The 22,237-nt window shown below is 43.7% G+C and overlaps 1 protein-coding gene across 7 annotated transcripts in view; it reads right to left on the reverse strand.

Moving 5' to 3' along the window:
- The window catches only part of ptprfa (protein tyrosine phosphatase receptor type Fa), a 209,463-nt gene that overhangs the window by 166,034 nt on the left and 21,192 nt on the right, over window positions 1–22,237 (reverse strand). For all 7 annotated transcript variants that reach the window (XR_008694380.1, XM_041070385.2, XM_041070384.2 and 4 more), the window contains exons 2-3: window positions 10,417–10,574; window positions 178–323 (exon numbers count right to left, since the gene is read on the reverse strand). Coding sequence is in view for 6 of the 7 variants with exons in the window: in XM_041070385.2 (XP_040926319.1) it covers window positions 178–323; window positions 10,417–10,561 (291 nt within the window). In the remaining variant the exon portion in view is untranslated. The remainder of the gene's footprint in view (window positions 1–177; window positions 324–10,416; window positions 10,575–22,237) is intronic.

The following is a 22,237-nucleotide window of genomic DNA, read 5'->3' on the forward strand; positions in this document are numbered from 1 at the left end:
ACTCATCCACAACTCCCTCTGCTTGGCCGTTCATCTCAGTTGCTGGCCTGTTTGTTCCTGGGCTAACATGGCAGCGTCAGGCATAATCGTTTTAGTTTTACTGCGTTTACTCAGTTAAACAGCAGCAAAGAGCTAATGAGCAGTGACAGTGTGACATAGCTGACACCTCAGACTCACCTCAAAGCGCTGGGAGCTGACTTTTTTCCCCTTCTTCATCCAGGTGATACGAGGTTTGGGCTCACCTACTGCCTGGCATACAAACGATGCTACTCCTCCAGAAATCCCTATCTGATCGTCAGGGGATTTGATGAAGCTGGGCATACCTAAGAAGAGAGACAAGAAGAAAAAGATGAGAGGGAACTACCATGGGGGATGAACCTGTGTCTTGTATCTCTGCAATACAGTTTTTGCCTATTGCTTACACACTAAAAGGAAATGCTTAGCCCAAAGCCTCAATACTTAAACTTCCTGTAGCACAGTGTTAAACAAAGTGTAACCATAACTTAAACACATTTTCAAGTTTGTACTTGAATTCTGTAACACATTGCGAAACACTACATGTCTTACATTAGGCATTTTCTTCAAAACCTGTTGTCATTGGAAAAACACTCAAAAAGCAATGTTCATCTGACAGTTGTAGTCACTCACATACACATCTGAAAGCACCTGCACAAAAAACAGAACACCAATCAGTCTGAGCCTCAGCACTACAAATAGGCCCCAGGTAAGACATTTTGAGAACCTATGCAAACATGAAGGCTACAAGAGTTGCAGTGAGAGGAGGACAGAGAGAGAGAGTCAAACGGGCAAGATTTATTTTTTATATATTTTTTATACATGGTTGTACATAGTTGTATTTTTTCAAGGCAAAATGAGTTTTTGCTACATATTTCAAATGTTTTGACACGGATAGGGCCTTTTGCAAACAAAGTGTGTCATTTTGGCATTGTGTGGCACTGTGTAGACCTGTGTGTGAACTGTTAAGAGAATGTGATGTTTCATTGGACGACTGTGTCAAAGTGACCAATAAAACTGTAAAAATAAAAAAGCAAATGGCACTTGTGTGTAAGGTTCTTTTTTGCAAAATTTGCATTTTTAGAAAGGAGGGTTTAGTTTTGATTACAGTGTTTCATTTTGCTAAAGATGTGAGTTGTTAATCTTCAAGTTGTCTAATTGGCTTGTCTATAGTCTTTTGACATAATGGGCCAAATTTTGCAAAAAGTGTGTAAACAATAGCCAAATACTGTAACAATAACAATGTTCTCCTTCAAAAGGAGTCAGTATCTATAGACACACCTCTTCACAGCACTGAACAAAAACAGTGCTGCCCCATGCATCTCCTGGTAAAAAGAACCTCTCTTTTCTTGATTGCTTTGAGCAGTTTGAGCAGCAAGTTCCATTCAGTTTTCATCATAACTATTTAATCAGAGCAGAAGACATGTCTTCTAAATGTGTAAACCCGTTCTTATTGGATCAAAACATTTTACCATGGATGTCTTTTGAGCAGTCTATACGCCATTGTTTTAGCTTTGGTGACCAAACAGAAACCATCTGTTCCTAACTATTACAGTTTTTCTTGATTGCTTTGATGTATCTGTGAACTAAAACTCCACATTTTCAAAACAGTCAACACACAGGACTAAACAGCAGCACCATCATCAAAATGGTGCTTTTGCTAAAAGCTTTGACCATGACACACTGAAAATATGAAACAAAAGAAAATTTTTACTTCAAACAACACAACTTGCAATCAAATTGCAAACAACTTGCAGAGACTAATTTCCCTAATGTGGGATCATAAAGTTCCTAATCACAGTGCTTCCAGCATTTACTGTATTGTACTTTTAATCTTCGTCTGCATCTAACTAGTACTTTAAGCTAGAAATGAATGTAGAAATGTGCAATGTCTTGTGGGTAATTGACCCTAACAGTGTGTGAATGAGTTATCCTTGCGAGAATTTATTTATGAGTTTGCCTTACAAGCTTTTTTTTTTTTTTTACAACATTTACGTCAGAGCTGTAACTTTCAAAGGGTTGCAACATTTAGCTTTTTGTTTAGTTGCCCTTATCTTGGTTACTGTATGTTAATACTATTACACATTTACTAAATTACTTACTAATCCAGAAAAAAGCCTCTTAACCTATGCCCCTTTAACTTATATAAATATATCCATATATCCAAAAGTGTGCCCTTTTGTATCAACCACTTTCAACTATTCTTTAAAAGTTGTTAAATTGTTGTTTCTTGAGAAATAAAGTCAATATTAAGTCATTAAGAGTATTGCAAATTAGATCGCAATGCATTATGGTTATTAAATTGTGAATAATTGTGGCACCCTAACAGAAACTTGTGTGAAATTGAGTGACCCTTCCAACGATTGACGTTGAAGTTTTAATGTTTTTGCGAGTCCACTTTTGTAAGCTACAATGTGTGATAACTGCATTTTTGCATTGTTTTATGACATTATGGTGGTGGTAATGTGGTGGTATGTGGTGTTTGATCTTACCAATGTTACATTTTCTGATGACTGATTTTTGTTCTTTTTTAGATAAAACAATTCACCTATACTTTATTTGTAAAGCCACTTTTAGCTATTCTTCAAAATGCTTAAGCTTTTCTTGAGGAGCAAAGTCAATATTACAGCATTCAGCATTATATGCAAATTCAAAATGCAGTGCATTATGGGTAATGCACCCTAACAGAAACTGGTGTGAGAAGGAGTGACCATGGCAATGATTGGTACATGACTTTCGCATTAGACTCTTCATGTTTGCGCCTTAAATTCTGTTGTATAAATCAGTGTTTCTTCAATGAAACTACTTGAAGTATCTTGATACTATTAGACGCTTAGATGGCTCTTTAGTTTTGTCATTTTACTTATAGCTCTTTGGCCCAATCATTTTACTTATGGCTCTTTAGCTTTTCATCTTGCTTATAAATATGATTGATAAATGATTTCATACTAAAACGTTGACATACGCCTTCGGTTTACACCTTTGAGACTGTTGGGACGTTCATGTATTTGTTTAAAAAAAGTAAACATCAGAACGGTACTTCTGGACACAACAAGAAATTGTCTTTTTTTCAACACTCTGTCAGTAGAGTGCAAATCTCATTTATTTTTCACACATATATCACTGTGCCCAGGCGGCATGGTGTTGCGGTGGGTTGCCTCACAGCAAGAAGGTTCTGGGTTCGATTCCCGGAATCCTGGTGCCTTTCTGTGTGGAATTTGCATGTTCTCACTGTGTTTGCGTGGGCTCCCCCCCGGTTCTCCGGCTTCCTCCCACAATCCAAAGGCGTGCATTAGGTTGTCTGGACTCTCTCCATTGCCAGTGTGAGGGTGTGTGTGTGTGTGTGTGCATGGTTGTCTGTCTCTGTGTTGCCCTGCGATGGACTGGCGACCCGTCCAGTGTGTACCCTGACTCTCGCCTCCAGCACCCCTGTGACCCCGCATTAGGGAATAAGCGGCTTGGAAAATGGATGGATGGATCACTGTGCCCTGAGGGTCACTCACACGCACACTCTCCGCTCTCAGGGTGCAGCATGCAAAAAAAGAACAAAAAACACATACACATGAACAAAATGCTATATTAATTTCACCAAAGTTATAACATTACTTAAATCCTGACTTTAACTATAACACTACAACAATGGTTACTTTATGGTTACTTTACCCATAAGCCTTAGCGGTTCAGGACAGGAATAGCCCTGCTACAATTTGTTAAAATGAGTATTTAGAAAAGGTCTTTCTCTTCATCTGGAGAAAGCTCTTTAACTATCTTCTTATTCACCTTAGATATCCTGTGGCTCAATGACTTAAAGGTCTATGCACATGCTTTTTTCCACACTTAATAATGCCAAAAATTGGACCTTGATGTCTCAATAAGGTGTCTGTAACTTTTCATGCCAAAAAGCTTTGTCGATCGCCCACTCGGCCTGTCTGAACATGTGTGTTTTAAGCTCTCGTCCACAATGCTCTGTTTTAGGGGTGTGTCGCAAGCAAAGTTGATCGCCACACCCCTTTGAGGAAGCGCATAGCCATGATCTGCCACGAGGATCAAAAGTCACGGTCACTGAATCCATTGTAACAGCGAAACTGGCTACCTCATCCCGCAGTGGAGTTCAACCATATGTTTGATCCAAAATCTGACTCTGAAGTTAAATGGGAGGCTGTTAAAGTGGTTACACTTCAACTGGTGCAAGGTATGTCTAACTGTCAATTTCACATTAAATTTTATTTATTGATTTATATAATATGCAACTTGATTAGTGGCTGCTAATGCTAATAGTAATGGTTGCCAATATGCAGCCTGAATTAATAAAACAGAATATTCCTAACATGACCAGCTTGTTTGGGAGCATAGCTCGATGAACTAAAACAAACTCATTTTTACACGTTTTTTTCTTTCTTGTGATGCTGCTGTGTCAAAATAATTTCTCCATAATGGGGTATTTAGCTGCAGCTTATATTTTGCCGTATTTGTCTGTTTGTCAGCTGTGCTGGGGACTTCTAGGTTGAAGACTCCAAATTGTCATCACATCTTCCCTGGTCTTGTGGATCAGGGCAGTGTTTCCTGAGGGACAAGGCACCTATGTTGGACTTAGACCACCTGTGAAATACCTAAATTATTGTTTTTGTGGCAATACCTCAATAAAACCTGAAATATTATAAAAGATTTGTATTTCTTCCCCTCAGAAAAAAAGAGTTCAGTGAAACAGCAATAGTCAAAGCCAACTTTATTGTCAACCAATGCCTCAGCACTATAATGCTGGATAAGTTACCTTCACAGTTCAATGTGCAGACTGCAGAATGAATGGGTAGGATTCACGGTTAGTTGAAAGTACAGTTTCTGGAGCAGACATGGTACAGTCATGGGCAGTTAGCTGGGGAGATGTGAGGATCTTTGTTGTGCTCATCCCATTTTGGAAGACATTTTGATTGAAAGGAGTGCAGCAGCTGTACAAATGGAGGATGCAGCTGTTTTCCGTGACACTACTCTAGAAAATATAGAGAATAGAATAGTTGGACCGAGACGGCGCCCGGTATGGTGCAGCTGGGGCCCCACCCTGGAGCCAGGGCCGGGGTTGGGGCTTGCATGCAAGCGCCTGGTGGCCAGGCCCCGTGGCACAGCCCGAAGAAGCAACATGGGACCGCCCTCAGGTGGACCCACCATCCGCAGGAGGAACGGTAGGGGGCCGGTGTATAGTGGATTGGGCAGCAGTCGAAGGCGGGAGCCTAGGCCACTCAATCCCTGGATAACCAATCTGGCTATTGGTACATGGAATGTTACGTCACTGGGGGGGAAGGAGCCTGAGCTTGTGCAGGAGGTCGAGCGGTACTGGCTAGAAATAGTCAGGCTCACCTCCACACACAGCCTGGGCTCTGGAACCCAACTCCTTGAGAGGGGCTGGACCCTCTTCTACTCTGGAGTTGCCTGCGGCGAGAGGTGGCGGGCTGGTGTGGGCTCACTCATAGCTCCCCAGCTTAGCCGCCATGTGTTGGAGTTTTCCCCGGTGGACGGGAGGGTCGCTTCCCTGCGCCTTCGGGTGGGGGATAGGTCACTCACTGTTGTTTGTGCTTACGGGCCAAACGGTAGTGTGGAGTACCCGGCCTTCTTGGGGTCCCTGGAGGGAGCGTTGGAAAGCGCTCCAACTGGGGACCCCATTGTTCTTCTGGGGGATTTCAATGCCCACGTGGGCAACGACAGTGATACCTGGAGAGGCGTGATATGGAGGAATGGCCTCCCTGATCTGAACCCGAATGGTATATGTTATTGGACTTCTGTGCTAGGCATAGTTTGGCCATAACAAACACCATGTTCAAACATAAGGAGGAGAGGAGGACTATCGCTCGGCCTCAAAGAGATTCTGGCAAACCGTTCGGCGCCTCAGGAGGGGGAAACAGTCTTTTACCAACTCTGTTTTCAGTGGAGGTGGGGAGCTGTCAACTGGGGATGTTATTGGATGGTGGAAGGAGTACTTTGAGGATCTCCTCAACCCCTTCGACATGCCTTCTATAAGGTGAGGAGCTCTGTCAACCGAGAGGAGCTCGGAGTAAAGTCGCTGCTCCTCTACATCGAGAGGAGCTAGTTGAGGTGGCTCAGGCATCTGGTTCGGATGTCTCCTGGACGCCTCCCTGGGGACCTTTTAAAGCTTTTATAGTGATGGTTTGTTAGATCTTGGCATGGCATTACTGTACTGACCTCCTTTCTGTCAGGCTGCTCAATGTCTGCTCAGACAATCAGTGGGACAGGGGTGTTCATAAGGTCCTCGATATGACAACCTGGGTCCAGACGGACTTTATTGATGGTTTCCATCAGGTTTTCCACATAATCTGCACCATACCATGGGAATTACAAAGTAAACAAAAATATCAAAATAAGTTTACCTACTGCATACAGAGTAAATATATAGACAATAATGTAGATCAGATTATGAATACTTCAACTACAACTACTGAAATGTGAAATCCAAAATGTCTGTCAAATAAAACTGCTTTTTGGCCAACAAATTATAATACTGCTGTTAAATTTACATACCTTTGCTACTGAGGTGACCAACAACTCTTCTACAAGGTAGCCGTGTGCCCACAGCCTGCAGTGGCATGTCAGTTTGAGAAGCAACCTCCTTACGTTTTGATAGCTGGAATGCAAGTGGATCACGTCTTGTAGGAACAGAGCCCTTCTTCAACTTCAAGCCCAGTAATAAATATAACTTCGTTTTCAAAGCAGTCGGAGGTGAAATGGTGTCCACACACGAACAAGCATTTAGGCAGCAGTGCCGGCACCAATCCATTTATAATAAAATGAATCCATAAAGTTCTCCTTTCTTGCTCCGCTGGTTAAATGAAAAGGCTGCGATGCTGGCTGGAACAACCAACAACAGAGCAGTTTTTGAACCCTATTGGTCCCATGACAGTTTGTGTCACAGTGAGTGACTGAAACGCAATGTTGCAGGTAAATTTCCATGTCCAGGTTTATCTGGGCGGGGCTGGAGCTGGTTCTATGAGTGGTCTAAAGACTGGATACGTAAACAGTCTGGGAAATTTGAAACTGCTCGTTCTTGAACCGGATTGGATAATGTCCCAAAATGTGATATAAGTAGGGAATGTACTTCTGAGACACCAGGAGTGTCCTAATGTGAACCAGGGAGTCATTTAAATGTACCAGAATGTCAAAAAAGTGAATTTTGCATGTGTAGGGACCTTTAAAGCACTGCTAAGAGGAGCAATATACATACTACTGAAAAAAACGAAACTTTCTAAAATGTCTTCATCTATGATATGGATTACTAATATAGTAATACCTTAAGCGTATAACTCAATTTATCTGGGAAATACAAATACAAATTATCATGTGATTGCATAAACATGACACAGATAGGAATCGTCTCAGTCATTTCTGGAACTCTCTGCACTTTCAGGCAGCTACAGACTAAAGTAGAGGTGTAAGGGCTTACCCGTATGACTACGACTTAGTGAAAAAGTATGTTCAGAGATTGAAAACTGTGGCTGTGACGTGTTAAAGAGAAACGTTCTGTCTTAAAAAAACGTGTCCTCACATTCTAGCTGTGACATCACGCACTCTAGTTCACACAATACACACTAATGGAAAACCTGAGAATTCCTTGAAAGCCACCCTATGCTTAAACTGCTATAACTCAAAAAGTTGTTGCCAGCTCTCCCACTAATAAAGAAATTGGAAGATATCAATAGTGTGAGAGCTCTCCCACTTACTATAAAGATTCCAAAAACAAAACTGATTGCTGGAAGCATTGTAAGAGTGTAAGAACTGTTGCCAGCTCTCCCACTAATAATAAAGACCGAAGATATTAATATTGTGAGAGCTGTTGCCAATAAAAGCAACTTATCTTAAAGACTTCATAGTTCCTTATGCTCCCAGCAGAATAGTGCATTCTCAGACCGCTGGACTACTTGTGGTTCCTAGAGTCTTTAAATGTAGAATGGGAGGCAGAGCTTTTACTATAGCTACAAGCTCCTCTCCTCTGGAACCAGCTCCCTCTTCAGGTTCGAGAAGCTGAAACACTCCACCTTTAAGATCACACTTAAATCCTGCCTTTTTGATTAAGCTTATAGTTAGGGTGATGGTTCAGGACACAGGCTGTGATTGTTAGTCACAGGAACCATCTGTTAGTTAAGCTGCAATAGACATAGACTGCTGGGGGACTTCATTTATACACTGAGCTCCTCTGTTTCTTTCTACCTCTTCTGTCTAAACACCCCCCATCATTGTTTCATGTTTAACTAACTTTGTCTTTTCCTCTCCAGTAGTTGGGCTGCTATCCCACTCCCTCTCTCTCTCCCCCACTCTGTCCTAACCTATTGGTATCATCAGACTCAGAGCTATGTGTCTGTGAAAGGCAGCTGTGGATCCAACCATCCTACCTGTGTCCATTCCCTGGTCCAACCACCCTGCCTGTGCTCTGTTGTTGCTTGTTGTAGTGCTTATTTCTCTGTCCATCCCCTCACCCCAGCTGGTCAAGGCAGATGGCCGCCCACATCCAGGCTAGTTCCGCTGGAGGTTTCTTCCTCATTAGAGAGGGAGTTTTTCCCCCCCACTGTTGCTGTCAAATTGTAATTAAAGGCTTGCTGTATATGGGATTTGTTGGGTTTAGTTGTGTTTGGTCTTAAACCTTACCTTGCAAACTGCCTTGAGATAACCTTGTTGTGATTTGGCGCTATATAAATAAAATTGAATTGAATTGAATTAAATTGAATCGAGTGTGGTGCAGTGGGTAGCATGTCACCTCAAGAAGGTCCTGGGTTCGGTTCCCGGGGCGGGCTAGGTGCCTTTCCATGTGTTGTCCAGCTTCCTCCCACGTTCCAAAAACATGCCTTAGATTCATTGGTCACTCTAGATTGCCAGTGAGTGTGTGTGAACAGTTTTCTGTCTGTTTGTGTTTCCCTGTGATGGACTGGCGACCTGTCCAAGGTGTACCCCTCCTCACATTGAATTGGCCGCCTCCATCAGCACATGAACATTTGAGGGTGTGATAAATGCATTTTAAATGGGTAAAACCACATTTTTCAGATTTCAAATGGACATATTTGCATTAGCAGGGAGATTTTGGTTAAAATCTTAAACTGCTAAAGGAAACGGATGAAGTAAAACATAAACCACATACTGTTTATCACTATGACCTTTTAGCATTTTTTAGCAAAACACCTTAGCTGAATTGGATTTTTCAACTTGAAGCAGCAAATTAATTGTTCTGAGCTTTCCAGTCTACTGACAGGGCGTCCTGGTGAGTTCCTGTCTGCTAAATTACAGTACACTGCGTTGATTGCCCCATGAAGCTATGAGCACTGATGGTAAACCTTTTGACCAGGAACAGGACCCTGACCGCTGTAACAGAAAAAGTTCATTTCTTATGCTGCACTGTATGGGGTGCCGAATGTAAAAGGAGCACCTATAACTAGTTTTCTCACATTTAAGTAAATGAAAAAACATGTTTTCTCACATTTAGTTAAATGTGCAAAAGTCTAAATGTAAATGTTAAATGAAAATGTAAATGTTAAATGTAAATGTTAAATGTAAATGGTAAATGTAGATGCTAAAGGTAAATGTAAATGTTAAATGTAAATGTTAAATGTAAATGTTAAATGATCGAACTGAATATTTAAGTAGACTCCATCCTCTATGATCCTAGATCAGTGACGCGGACTCAAACGGACTTAAGTTCGCGTCTCTGATCTGAGACCAGCGCTGTTTGAGGGTGGGGTGGATTCTACTTGCACATTCATGAATATTTAGTATTGCACTCTGCGATCATTTAACATTTACATTTAACATTTACATTTAACATTTAACATTTAACATTTAACATTTACATTTAACATTTAACATTTACATTTAACATTTACATTTAACATTTACATTTAACATTTAACATTTACATTTACATTTAGACTTTTGCACATTTAACTAAATGTGAGAAAACATGTTGTGTCATTTAGTTAAATGTGAGAAAACTAGTTATAGGTGCTCCCTTTAACATTCGGCACCCCATAGCACCGCCTTGTTAAATGATTAGATTATATGTAGGCAATAAATCTCTTATGTCTTGCCGAGTTTATTCTGTCAGGGCTGATTGTTAGGTTGTGCTTTTGTGACCACAGACCGTCCCTAGTCTATGAAAACAAGGTTCAGAACATTGGGTCACAACTGCACTAATCAGACAAAATTGTGAAGAAAAGAGGAGGTGCACATCTACCAGACTCAGTGTGTAGATGTGTGAAAACGGTGAAGGCCACGGAACACTAGCGCAAAAAGTGATTCATTGAAAGCCTGCATTTACTGTATTAGAAATAATGTGATGTCAATGTAAGGAAGTGAATGCAGCTGTAATGAAAGTCAGCATGTGAGCTGTGAAGGACGTTCAGAGTTACTCACTCTCTGTACGAGATGGCAGAACCAGTGTGGCCAAAAGCAGCAGGTCAAACACTGCCTGGGTCAGAAGTGACAGCTGTTTGAATCTCAGATCCATGGTGGGACCAGTGGTACACCCTCCTCTGGTGCTGTCTAAGACCTCATCCATCACAGAGGGACAACTGCAAGAAGACAAGAGAACCAATGATCAGCATGTACATGTACCATCACATGAACATGCAAAAAGAATTTGTAAATGCAGATTTATATGTCATATGTAAAACCTATGCTGGCCCTCGTGTGCCTACCAAGAACCAAGGATGCTTTGCAGCCTTCTCTCTGAACTAAGGTCATGCTGGGACACCAGCTTCCAGTTTCACCTGAGGCGACTGGATTAATATTGAAGGATGGACAATCCCAAAGGATAAAAGCTCCCGACACTCTCCCCCTGGTCTCCTTCTACTCGACAGCCAACATCTGCTGGACGCAGTAGAAGAACGGTCCAGACCAGGCTCTGCTCAAGAGGAAAGCCAAACTACATCTCCAGCCCTACTCACGCTGCAACCAGCTGATGATCAGGCTTGGCTCGACCTGACCCCACAGTAGTAAACACGAGAATGGAACTGTAGAGTGAGAGGAGGACAGAGAGAAAGGGGGGAGTTGGACATGGAAGAGGACAAGGACATCACCTGTAATGTCGATGAGGTCTTGTGGCCAGATAAATAAAATAGAATAAAATAGAAAACAAGATCCATAACCATAAAGCCCACCCGTGTGTTGATGGTGATGTGAAAAATTTCAATCTTAGAAAGGCTTGTTAAATTTTGTTTGCAGTGTTTCATTTTGGAAAGGATGTGAGTTGTTAATCCCCAAGTTCTGATGTCTAATTGGTTTGTGAGTAGAATTTTGACATAATGGGCCAAATTCTGCAAAAAAGTGTGTAAGCAATAGGCAAAAACTGTGATAACTGGGAAAGGGGGACACTTCCTCTTGAGAGACATCTGCCCTTAGCAGCAACACAGAAGCTGATTAATTACACAGTATATCAAGTCAAAATACCTGCTGAGATGCAACACGGGCCATCCAAACACCACAGCACAGAGTTCATCCCCAGGATGAAGAAGGGCTGCATCCTGGGGCCGTGGGTAAGTTTGTCACATCATGTACTGAGAGTCTGAACTCAATTATACAGAGGAAACCGGCTGCCGTAGGTATACAGCATGCAGTAGATTAGCTAAAGCTAGAGGAGAGGCTTACGTACTAAGTAACCGACCCACTGGAGCAGTTTAATGGCAGGAAGTAGACTTTAAATGGTTTCGCTTTCAAACCTCAAACTAAATGGGAACTAGTGGTTGTTCACATTGTGTGAGCCCAGCTATGGTCCTTATTGCAGAAGCTTCGAAGCCTATTATTAGTTTTGTTATGTTGAGTGGTAAAGGAACCAAGGGGCCCAACAAGTACTGTAGAAGAACGCAAAGTAGCTGACACACCAAGAAAAATCATTACATCACCATCCATCCATCCAGCAATTTTTATCCACTTATCCGGGGCCGGGTTGTGGGGGCAGCAGTCTGAGCAGAGAGTTCCAGACTTCCCTTCCCCCAGGCACTTCCTCCAGCTCTTCCGGTGGGACCCCAAGGCATTTCTAGGCCAGCGGAGAGACATAGTCTCTCCAACGTGTCCTGGGTCTTCCTCGGGGCCTCCTACCGGTGGGACATGCCCGGAGGAACGTCTCCCCAAGGAGGCGTCCAAGAGGCTCCTGAACCAGATGCCCGAGCCACCTCAACTGGCTCCTCTCGATGTGGAGGAGCAGCGACTCTACTCTGAGCTCCTCCCGGGTGACAGAGCTCCTCTCCTGATCTCTAAGGAAGCGGCCAGCCACCCTACGGAGGAAGCTCATTTTGGCCTCTTGTATCCGTGATCTTGCCCTTTCGGTCATGACCCAAAGCGTGATACCTCTATAGTTGGAACACACTCTCCTGTCCCCCTTTTTATAAAGAGGGACAATCACACCAGTTGTCCAAACCAAGGGAACTGTCCCCATCGTCCACGCAATGTTGCAAAGGCGTTCCACCCAAGACGGCCCCACAACATCCAGAGACTTGAGGTACTCAGGAGGGATCTCATCCACCCCCGCTGCCCTGTAACCAAGGAGCTTGCGAACTACCTCAGTGACCTTAGCCTGGGTGATGGGCAAGTCCACCTCTGAGACCCCTGGCTCTGCTTTCTCAGCAGGTGTGTCGGAGGGATTAAGGAGATCCTCAAAATACTCCTTCCAATATCCTCAGTCTAGGTCAACACTCGACCACCTCCACTGAAAACAGAGTTGGTGGAGAACTGCTTGCCCCTCCTGAGGCGTCACACGGTTTGCCAGAATCTCTTTGATGCTGAACGATAGTCCTCCTCCATGGCCTCCCTGAACTCCCCCCAGCCCTGTGTATTTGCCTCCGCAACAGCATGGGCTGTAGCATGTTTGGCCCGTCGGTACCCATCAGCTGCCTCAGGAGTGCCACAGGTCACCCAGACCTCATAGGACTCTTTCCATAGCTTGATGGCATCCTTTACCTCCGGCGTCCACCACTGGTTTCGGGGTTTGCCACCACCAAACAGGCACCGGAGACTTTGCGTCCACAGCTCCGAACGGCCACGTTGACAATGGAGGTGGAAGACATGGTCCACTCAGACTCAATGTCTCCAGCCTCCCTCGGAATCTGGTTGAAGCTCTCCCAAAGGTGTGAATTAAAGATCCCTCTTACAGAGGGTTCGGCCAGACGTTCCCAACAGACCCTACATTCCAGCCTCCTTCCCTGCCAGCAGTTTCTACTCACCACAAGGTGGTGATCAGTTAACAGCTCAGCCCTTCTCTTTACCTGAGTGTCCAAGACATATGGCCGAAGGTCAGTGACACAACTACAAAGTCTATCATTGACCTCAGGCCTAGGGTGTCCTGATGCCATGTGCACTGATGGACACCCTTATGTTCGAACATGGTGTTAGTTATGGCCAGTCTGTGCCTAGCACAGAAGTCCACACTAGCGTTCAGATCCGGGAGGCCATTCCTCCCAATCACGCCTCTCCAGGTGTCACTTTCATTTCTCATGTAAGCGTTAAAATCCCCAAGCAGAACAGTGGATCCCCTCCTGCACAAGGTCCAGTGAAGTAATATTCCATGTCCCAGTGGCCAGATTAGTTGTCCAGAGATTGGGTGGCCGAGGCTCCTGTCTTCGACTGCTGCCCAATTCACCATGCACCGGCCCCCTACAGCTCCCCCTGCGGATGGTGGGTCCACCTGAGGACAGGCCCATGTTGCTCCTTCCTCCTCCTGGCATGTTTACATGCCAGTCCAACAGTTGTCCTTGAAGCGAGCCACAACAAGGGAAAGAGGATAGATAGAGGCACAGCTGGTGAGCTAGATTGGACCCGGGAAGAGTGGGGTGAGGGAGAAGGGACAGAATAACACACAGCCAACTCTAATACATTTTGACAATCCACGACTAATTTGTCTAGATCAATACTCCAATCGGTCAGAACTCAGGGCTTCATCGCCTCTTGTGGGACCGTGATCTTCTCAAGCCTGTCAGAAAAGGCTGTCACCAAGTGGTCAGTCTGTCTGCAGATGTTATCCATCAGTCTTTTGTCTTCCTCCGAACTGGCTGAGATCTTATTAGTCAGTCCCTCCATCCGGGTCATCCTCTGATGCATATCATCCGAACGAGCTAAGATGTTACTTGTCAGTCCATCAATCCGGGCCATCCTCCGGTGTAATTCTGTCAGCCGAGTAACCATGGCCCCCATCGGCGTTTGTAGCTCCACGGCCGGTGGACACGTCAATAAGCCAGCCGCAAATTTTCCAATCTTTCCAATCTTCTGATAAAGCAGGGCACCACCAAAGCCAATCATGAGTAGCTCTGTTATCAAAGTCCAAAATATGAATAGATCCTTTGCACCCGCAATAGACAGCGGCTCCAGACACACAGGGCACCAGGAATCCCCACGCGTCCCACACGTAACCAGAGGCAAGAGTCCCCAAGGGGCAGAGTGGCGTGATGGGAAGTTTCGTTTTTTCAACTGACTCATTCAGTCTCATTCAGTAAAGTGAACAAATCATTTAGAGTCAGTCGTTCATTTCGTTCATTTACAGCAGGTGGCGCTGTGGGCATTCGATAATGCCCGCGGTTTTCAAACACTATATACTGACCACTAGCAATTCAAACCATATGAAAACCTAGCAAATACGCACCACATTAACGTGACATATGTCCTGCATCTTTCCTGTCATTGTTGTTTAACAGCGCGACAGTCGCTTGGTAGCGGTAGTAACGAACTGGACAGCTTGCTGCTCGCTACAGAGCCTGCGGGGCTCTGCTGTCACATGACAAGTGAACGAACGATCCATAAGAACAAGTCCCAAAAGAACTGTAGTACTTGGTGCCTGAGCTGTGAACGATGAAGGAGAACGATGAACTAAACCGTGCAGCCCGAACTGCCATTTACGTGACGGCTGGTAAAGTGAAAGTAAAACTTATTTTGACAATTTGTGAGAGTTTTAAAGCAAACAGTAACCATAAGTTCCCTAAAATATTTACCTTGTGCATTGGTGCATTTATCTTGGCCAAAACGTGACATTATTATTATTATTATTATTATTATTATTAGTAGTAGTAGTAGTAGTAGTAGTAGTAGTAGTAGTAGTAGTATTAAATATTATTATTATCATATTTTATGATTGTGGCAGAGTATACAGGACCACAAAATCAACATGTTGATATAATGTTCGCAAGTATTTATTTACAAACACACTTTACATTATATACATAATAAAACTACACACATCTACAAGAATCAAAGACCACTAATTAATTATGATTCCATGAATAAATAATATATCTATCAGGTGACCACGAGACAAAAGAACTAATCCTTGAGGAACGTTGCTCTGTTGAGTCAGTCCTGAACGAATCATTTCTGTTTCCTGTCCTGCTGACTGAGCTTAAGCAGCTGCTGCCATGTGGCGAGAGAAGGTACTACACATACTGAACGAGTCGTTCACTGAGAGGACTTGTTCCTCCTGAGTCATAAAAAAGATCAGTTCATATTGAATGAATCGTTCATGAACGACACATCACTAGCAGAGTGGTTCTCCCAGAGATTCTTTTCTTTGTGAGAACATTTTGTCCAATGCACTGAGTAACCAGTTGATTAGCTCCATGTTCAAAAATGGTATTCCATAATAGCAGATCAGGATGCTCAAAAAAAGACAAGACAAGGACACTGCAAGCAAAAGTAGAGTAGGAGCAGAGAGAAAACACGTCTGCACTCCTTGAGAGGCGGAAGAAGAAGGCTTTTTCCATCAGGGGATGCCACAGCCAATCATCCTTTTCCACCTTAGACTATCCTGGGCATTTTCTGTCCTATGTTAGCACATCCATATATTTCCTTCTTGGTCGTCCTCTTGCCCTCTTGCCTGGCATCTCCATCTCCCACATCCTTCTACCAATATATTCACTATCCCTCCTCTGTCTAGCATCTCTGACTTTGTTGCTAATAATGGCAATGCGAGCTATCCCTCTGATGAGCTTGTTCCTTCCTGTCCAACCTTGTCACTCCTAAGGAGAACCTCAACATCTTCCTCTCTGCTGCCTCCAGACTGTGTGGTAGTCTGCAGCACAGGGGCACCTCAGGGGATTGTGCTCTCCCCCTTTCTGTTCACTTTGTACACACCAGGCTTTAATTACAACTCCCACCACTGTCAGCTATAGAAGTTTTTTAAACAGTCTCATGCTGAAGGACATCTATCACGGATAACCCCTCCCACCCACTGCACCACACTGTAGAGGCTCTGGCCAGCTCCTTCATCACCAGACTGTTACACCCACAGTGCAAGAAGGAGCACTACCGCAGGTCATTACTCCCCACAGCCATCAGACTCTACAATTGTCACGATTTGTTGCTGTGCAGTGTCTCGGGTCTCCACTATCATCATGACAATGTTTGCCACTGTGAATATGTAGGGTACAGGGTAGGGTATTTACTATTATTACTGTTTTTTTCCTTTTGCACATTTTTTTTACTGTTGGTGTTTACTTTCCTGTTGGTGTTTTTACTGGTATTCGTCCATCATTCTGCTACTGTAGCCAGCCATTCTGTGTCCCTCTCTCCTCACCACGTTTCTGCTCTGGACCACGCCCACTCCCTCTCTTTACCCCAGTAAACTCACTGCAATCAGGACAATTCCACACACCTGGACCTTCCCCTCTATGGAAGTTTTTCAGACTCAAAATTCAATTCATAATACATTTGTCAATTGGCAATTCAATATGCAATGTTGTCGTTCAATTTGAAAATGCATTTTACATTTTGCAATTCAATATTAAAAGTGGCAGTTTCATTACTTAAATGTATGGTCATTGGTGTTTTATGTATTTACCGTATGAGTAGTATTTTACTCATTGGCCTTTCACGTCACTTAAGGCGCTGTTTTGTTTCCTCCGCCACTTAGATTAGTTTCAGTTGTCCAGTGTCTATGTCTTGTGTGTTCCCTGTCTAGTATTAGTGTTGCCCGTAGTGAACGGAGTGTTAGGTTTTTCAAGTAGTGTTTAGTTTTCTGGCATAGCAGTGATTTTTAGTCCTCACATATTAGTTAGAGCTTAGTCCAGTCGTGCAGTGAGTTTATGTTTTGTGTTGTATGGTTAATAAATCATTTTACGTTAACTTTACTTCAGTAGTGGGTCGTGCATTTAGGTTCTCCCTCTTCCCTTTTACCTGTTACCTGGTCCGTGGGTGCAGCCAGGGAGACATGTAAGGTTAAGGAGTAAAACTGTGTTTTAATAGCGCGACAGAGTCGCAGCCGTGTGCATTTGCACTGGGGCCGTAGTAGCCCAGTGAGAGTGCGTGTAACCTACACTTGGTAAGGAGTAGTAACTCCCCGCTTTAGTGACCGTTAATTCATTCCTCCGCCTCCACATCATCTCCTCTCCTATACCCTGCCAAGCACTGCCAGTTTGGTACTGACAGGTGGAGTTTATAATAGAATCCTGTCAAGCCTCGCCAGTCCTGCACTGTAGGACGTTAGCTTTAATATAATCTCCATTGTTCACTAGAGTGAGTCTCTGCATACAGTAGTAAACACAGTGCACAGGCCTGTCTGACCGTGGAGGAATGCTATTTCTATTGTGTTCGTAAAAAAAGCCTCAACGGTGTTTTGCAGCTACTGTATGACGCTGCCTCTGCCATTCTGTTTGTTTGCTGAAGTTGCAGTAGTGAACTCTGATTGGTTAGGACGAGTTTAACCTCGGCCAATCAAGTTTGAATGACGCTTTTTAATTTTGAGGCTCTAATTGCCAATTGACAAATGTATTGCGAATTGGATTTTGGAGTCTCAAAAACTTCCATAAGCGTTTGTGTAGTGTTGCTCATGCCATGTCTAGCCTTATGATTAGCCTTGTTGTTTAGCCACGTACATGTCACGCCTAGCTTTACATGCATGTCTCACATGCAGCGCATTTGTCTTGCTGCTATTGGTTTTTGACTACAAGCCCAGTGCGGTGCTCATCGCTCACCTCCACACAGCAGGAAGTCCCACAAACAGACAGGGATGGGACTTCATGGTCTCTGACACAGACAAAGAGAAATGAGCTGAAACCAGTCACGACTTCCACACCTATGCAGCTAATTTTTACCTTTTTACAAAGGTTTTTACAAACACATTTTCTTGTCCAACGAAGAGGCGAAGACCTGTGAGGATTATTCAGGTTAGCAGACAGAAGATGCGTGTTTACTGCAGATGTTCATGGTAGAATGATTGACATGCTGAAAACTGGACCAGACACTAGTATAGACAGAACTATAACTTAGAGTGTGCGTTTTTATTCTAGAGTCACATGCAGACACCTAGGTTTGTCATGATGATTGTATATTGTGTGTGTGACGTACAACAGCTAACAGACGTGTAAAGTGTTACAAGCTACAGTATGAAAATGTAGCCTCTTGTTAATAAACAATAACTTCATATTGTGAGAGCAACAACAAAATCATGTCTCCTTCTGCTTTGGCTGAAGACATCAGAGTTATAGCTCATGTTTTTCATGAGCTGCATTCATCATGTCATCATCAACACGACACAAAACACAAGTTAAACGCTTAAACTTCTCTGTTCATAGACGGATAAGTTTAAGTGTTTAAGTGTTTTTTGTGAACAATCAGGAGTGTATTGTCCTTTACCGATTTACCAGTTGCCTGTCGGCAGGCGCTATCAGTGCCTAAGTAAACTGGGTGAAGCAAAGCAGAGTCAGAGTGGTGCAGGTCTCAGCTGCCAGTCGAAAGTGAATGCTACGAATAAATAAACAAACAATCACAATATCTCAGATATTGCAGCAACACTGAGCATCTATCTCCTTGTAGACAGGTGTTGTTCAGCGAGAAGCACCATGATTCTGCACTGAAATCCAAGCCTGTCTAACAACTGCATTACATATCAGGCTGTTTAAAGGCATTGTTAAAGTAAAAGTGCTCACCTAAAGCAAACGTGTTTATTGTGGTCTAATAAACGATCACACAGAGTCACGGTAGCGTTACTACAACATAACCACCTTAACTCCAGCTGCATCATATAGCATGGCATTGCTAATAGCCTGTTGGCTAACATGTTACATGAACGTCTAATAGAAACACCAGTTTAACTTTTGCGCAACTGAATCACCTCCGCAAATCACGAGAGTAACGTAACACTTCATACACATGAATATGAGCCATTATGTCTGTTTGGTCATTAAATATGATTAAAGTCATCAGTCAGTGGACTAGCTTGTTGCTGTGTACTAAAACTTCCTTGTTTCATTAGCCAATCAGAGCGTAGAGGCAAATTAAGGTCACATTATTTTACTTGTAAATTTAGCCACAATTTAGCCAAATTTAAGTGTAAGTATAGCCACACTAAGTCTACAAGCACAAATCTGGTTACGCACGCACAGATTGATTTATGCTTGCACAGATCGGTTTACGCACACACAGATCGGTTTACGCACGCACAGATTGGTTTACGCACACACAGATCGATTTACGCACGCATAGATCAATTTACGCACGTACAGATCGGTTTACGCACGCACAGATTGGTTTACGCACACACAGATCGATTTACGCACGCATAGATCAATTTACGCATGCAGAGATCGGTTTACACATGCACAGATTGGTTTACGCACACACAGATCGGTTTACACACGCACAGATTTGATTATGCACGCACGCATCTGGTTACACCCGCACAGATCTGGCTACGCACGCACACATCTGGTTACACACCCACAGATCAGTTGCACAAATCTAATCTGACTCTAATTTGACACCATAGTTTAGAGTCAAACATCGCCTCAAACTATGATGTGTAGATTGGAGCATACACTACAACATACAGTAGATGCAAAGTCACTGGTGAGGAAAGATTTTCACTACTTTTACTTTGTTTTAGACAGCAGCAAACCTCAGCAGAACGACCTCCGACCTCAGGGTGGGAACATTTCATATTCACCATCATCGCTTCTCCACATGTGTCACTACATGATAACATGACCATTAGCTGACGAGACCATAGAGAACCGCATGATTGCTGACAAGAATCCAGCTGTGCTCACTGGGGCTAATCAGCAGCCCTTTCGCACACAGTACCCGGCGGTGCTTTAGTCCATAGATCAGTTTCCCCAGGCGACGTGATGATGCCTTTGTTAGAGCAGATGCTGCAGGCAGAAGACATCACATCGACACACAACTGTTTATTCACCAGGATAAATGACATCTAATAAAGATAGTAGCTGTAGCAGAGGATGTTTAGAGAGATGCTGATTGTCCATTCATGAAGCCGTGATCAGCTGCTGTCACAGCTGTAACCACCTAACATGGTAGAAATGCTATGATGAGATCAAGGTAAACGGCTTTAACACTACACCCACTGATTCTATGGATTTCCATGCATCTACTCTCCAGTTGTCAGAGACTAAAGCATCATTCACATCAATGTTAGGCACATATGTTGACAACATATCCTCACTGACAACCTCAGTGGTCAAAAGTAACATGACGTGTTTAGCCACAATCCTGTCGGGGTCACAAACTCCTGAACATGTGGAACCACAGAACATCTGCTGGACTCACTCGGACTCTTATTGTATGCTGTCCTCCCTCTCCCACATGCTGTGGACCTGCTGCTGTCCTCAGATCAGCCTTTGAAAAAAACAACAACTTTACATTGGATTGGAATCACAAAAAACGTTCACATGGGTAAAGTACTGCACTTCTGCATTAGGATTTTCAAAGCAGAGAACTAAAATATCAATTCTAAGTAGTTGATGAGTTTCTAGCACACTTCTCCTTAAAAAGCTGAACATTTTGATTCTGCTGGAGAATCAGATGTTGCAAATAAATATGTGCGATCCTTGATATTTCCAACTTTGAAAGCTCCGGTAAATAAATAAGTTTTACGAAGCATCCACAGTCTGTGGCATTCTCGTGTGCTCTGGGAGAGCGCTCCACAGACTAGGAGCAGCTGAGCGAATTGTTCGATCTCCTTTTGAGTTTTGTCTTCAACTAAATAAGCGTAAAACAGTCCTTATTTCTCATGCAGAATCAATATATGCAGAACAAACAAGCCGGAGATCTGCTGAGTCCTGGCGTTCTGGCATACCATAGAGAGAGTTAAATACAATTTATTTATTTCTATTATATAATGTCCTTTACAAGTTAGCAGTGGTAGTCTGCCAGACTTGTTTGAAATACCATAAGAAGAGCGTTTTAAAAAAGTCAAGTGAAAGGTTTTGGCGTCCCACAGCTACGTAGGTGCAGCTGATCACGCTGCCCGATCTCCCATGGAGCTTTTTCTTTGTCTCGGAGCTAAAGTACACCTTTTGACCGGGTGGTAACAAGATGTTAACATGTGTTTGTGCCAATACGGGGTAGGGGGAAGGGATGTGAAGTTTGCTTTAGCAACTGTGAACAAACATTCAATGTCGTGTTTACGACGCAGAACAAGTTCACATCACTGTCTGTTTCAGAGGCGACGCCACTTCCCCAATTCTCTCGTTGCCTGCATTTGCACATATATTTCTGTTTATGCTCTGTCTAGACACATCATCTGTCATTAGGGCTCTTACATTTCATTCAGAGTCAGAGCAAACTATAGGTCATTGCGGTCTGTATAAATTTTAAGAGTTTGGTTCTCCACAAACCTAAAAGCTGCTATAACGCGTGAACTTATTTTTTCGTTCTCTGCTTTTTTCCATCCATCCATTTTCATCCGCTTTATCCGGGGCCGGGTCGCGGGGGCAGCAGACTGAGCAGAGAGTTCCAGACTTCCCTCTCCCTGGACACTTCCTCCAGGTCTTCCGGTGGAACCCCAAGGTGCTCCCAGGCCAGCCGAGAGACATAGCCTCTCCAGCGTGTCCTGGGTCTTCCTCTGGGTCTCCAACCGGTGAGACATGCCCAGAACACCTCACAAGGGAGGCGTCCAGGAGGCATTTGAACCAGATGCCCGAGCCACCTCAACTGGCTCCTCTCGATGTGGAGGAGCAGCGACTCTACTCCAAGCTCCTCCCGGGTGACAGAGCTCCTCACCTTATCTCTAAGGGAGCACCCAGCCACCCTACGGAGGAAGCTCATTTCAGACGCTGGTATCCATGACCTTGCCCTTTCGGTCATGACCCAGAGCTCATGACCATTGGTGAGGGCTGGAACGTAGATTGACCGGTATATTGAGAGCTTTGCCTTTTTGCTCAGCTCCCTCTTCACCACGATGGACCGAAACACCGACCCCATTACTGCAGCCGCCGCACCGATCCGTCTGTCAAACTCACCC

This window comes from Betta splendens, chromosome 4, assembly GCF_900634795.4.
Source record: "Betta splendens chromosome 4, fBetSpl5.4, whole genome shotgun sequence".
NCBI classification, from domain to species: Eukaryota; Metazoa; Chordata; class Actinopteri; order Anabantiformes; family Osphronemidae; genus Betta; species Betta splendens.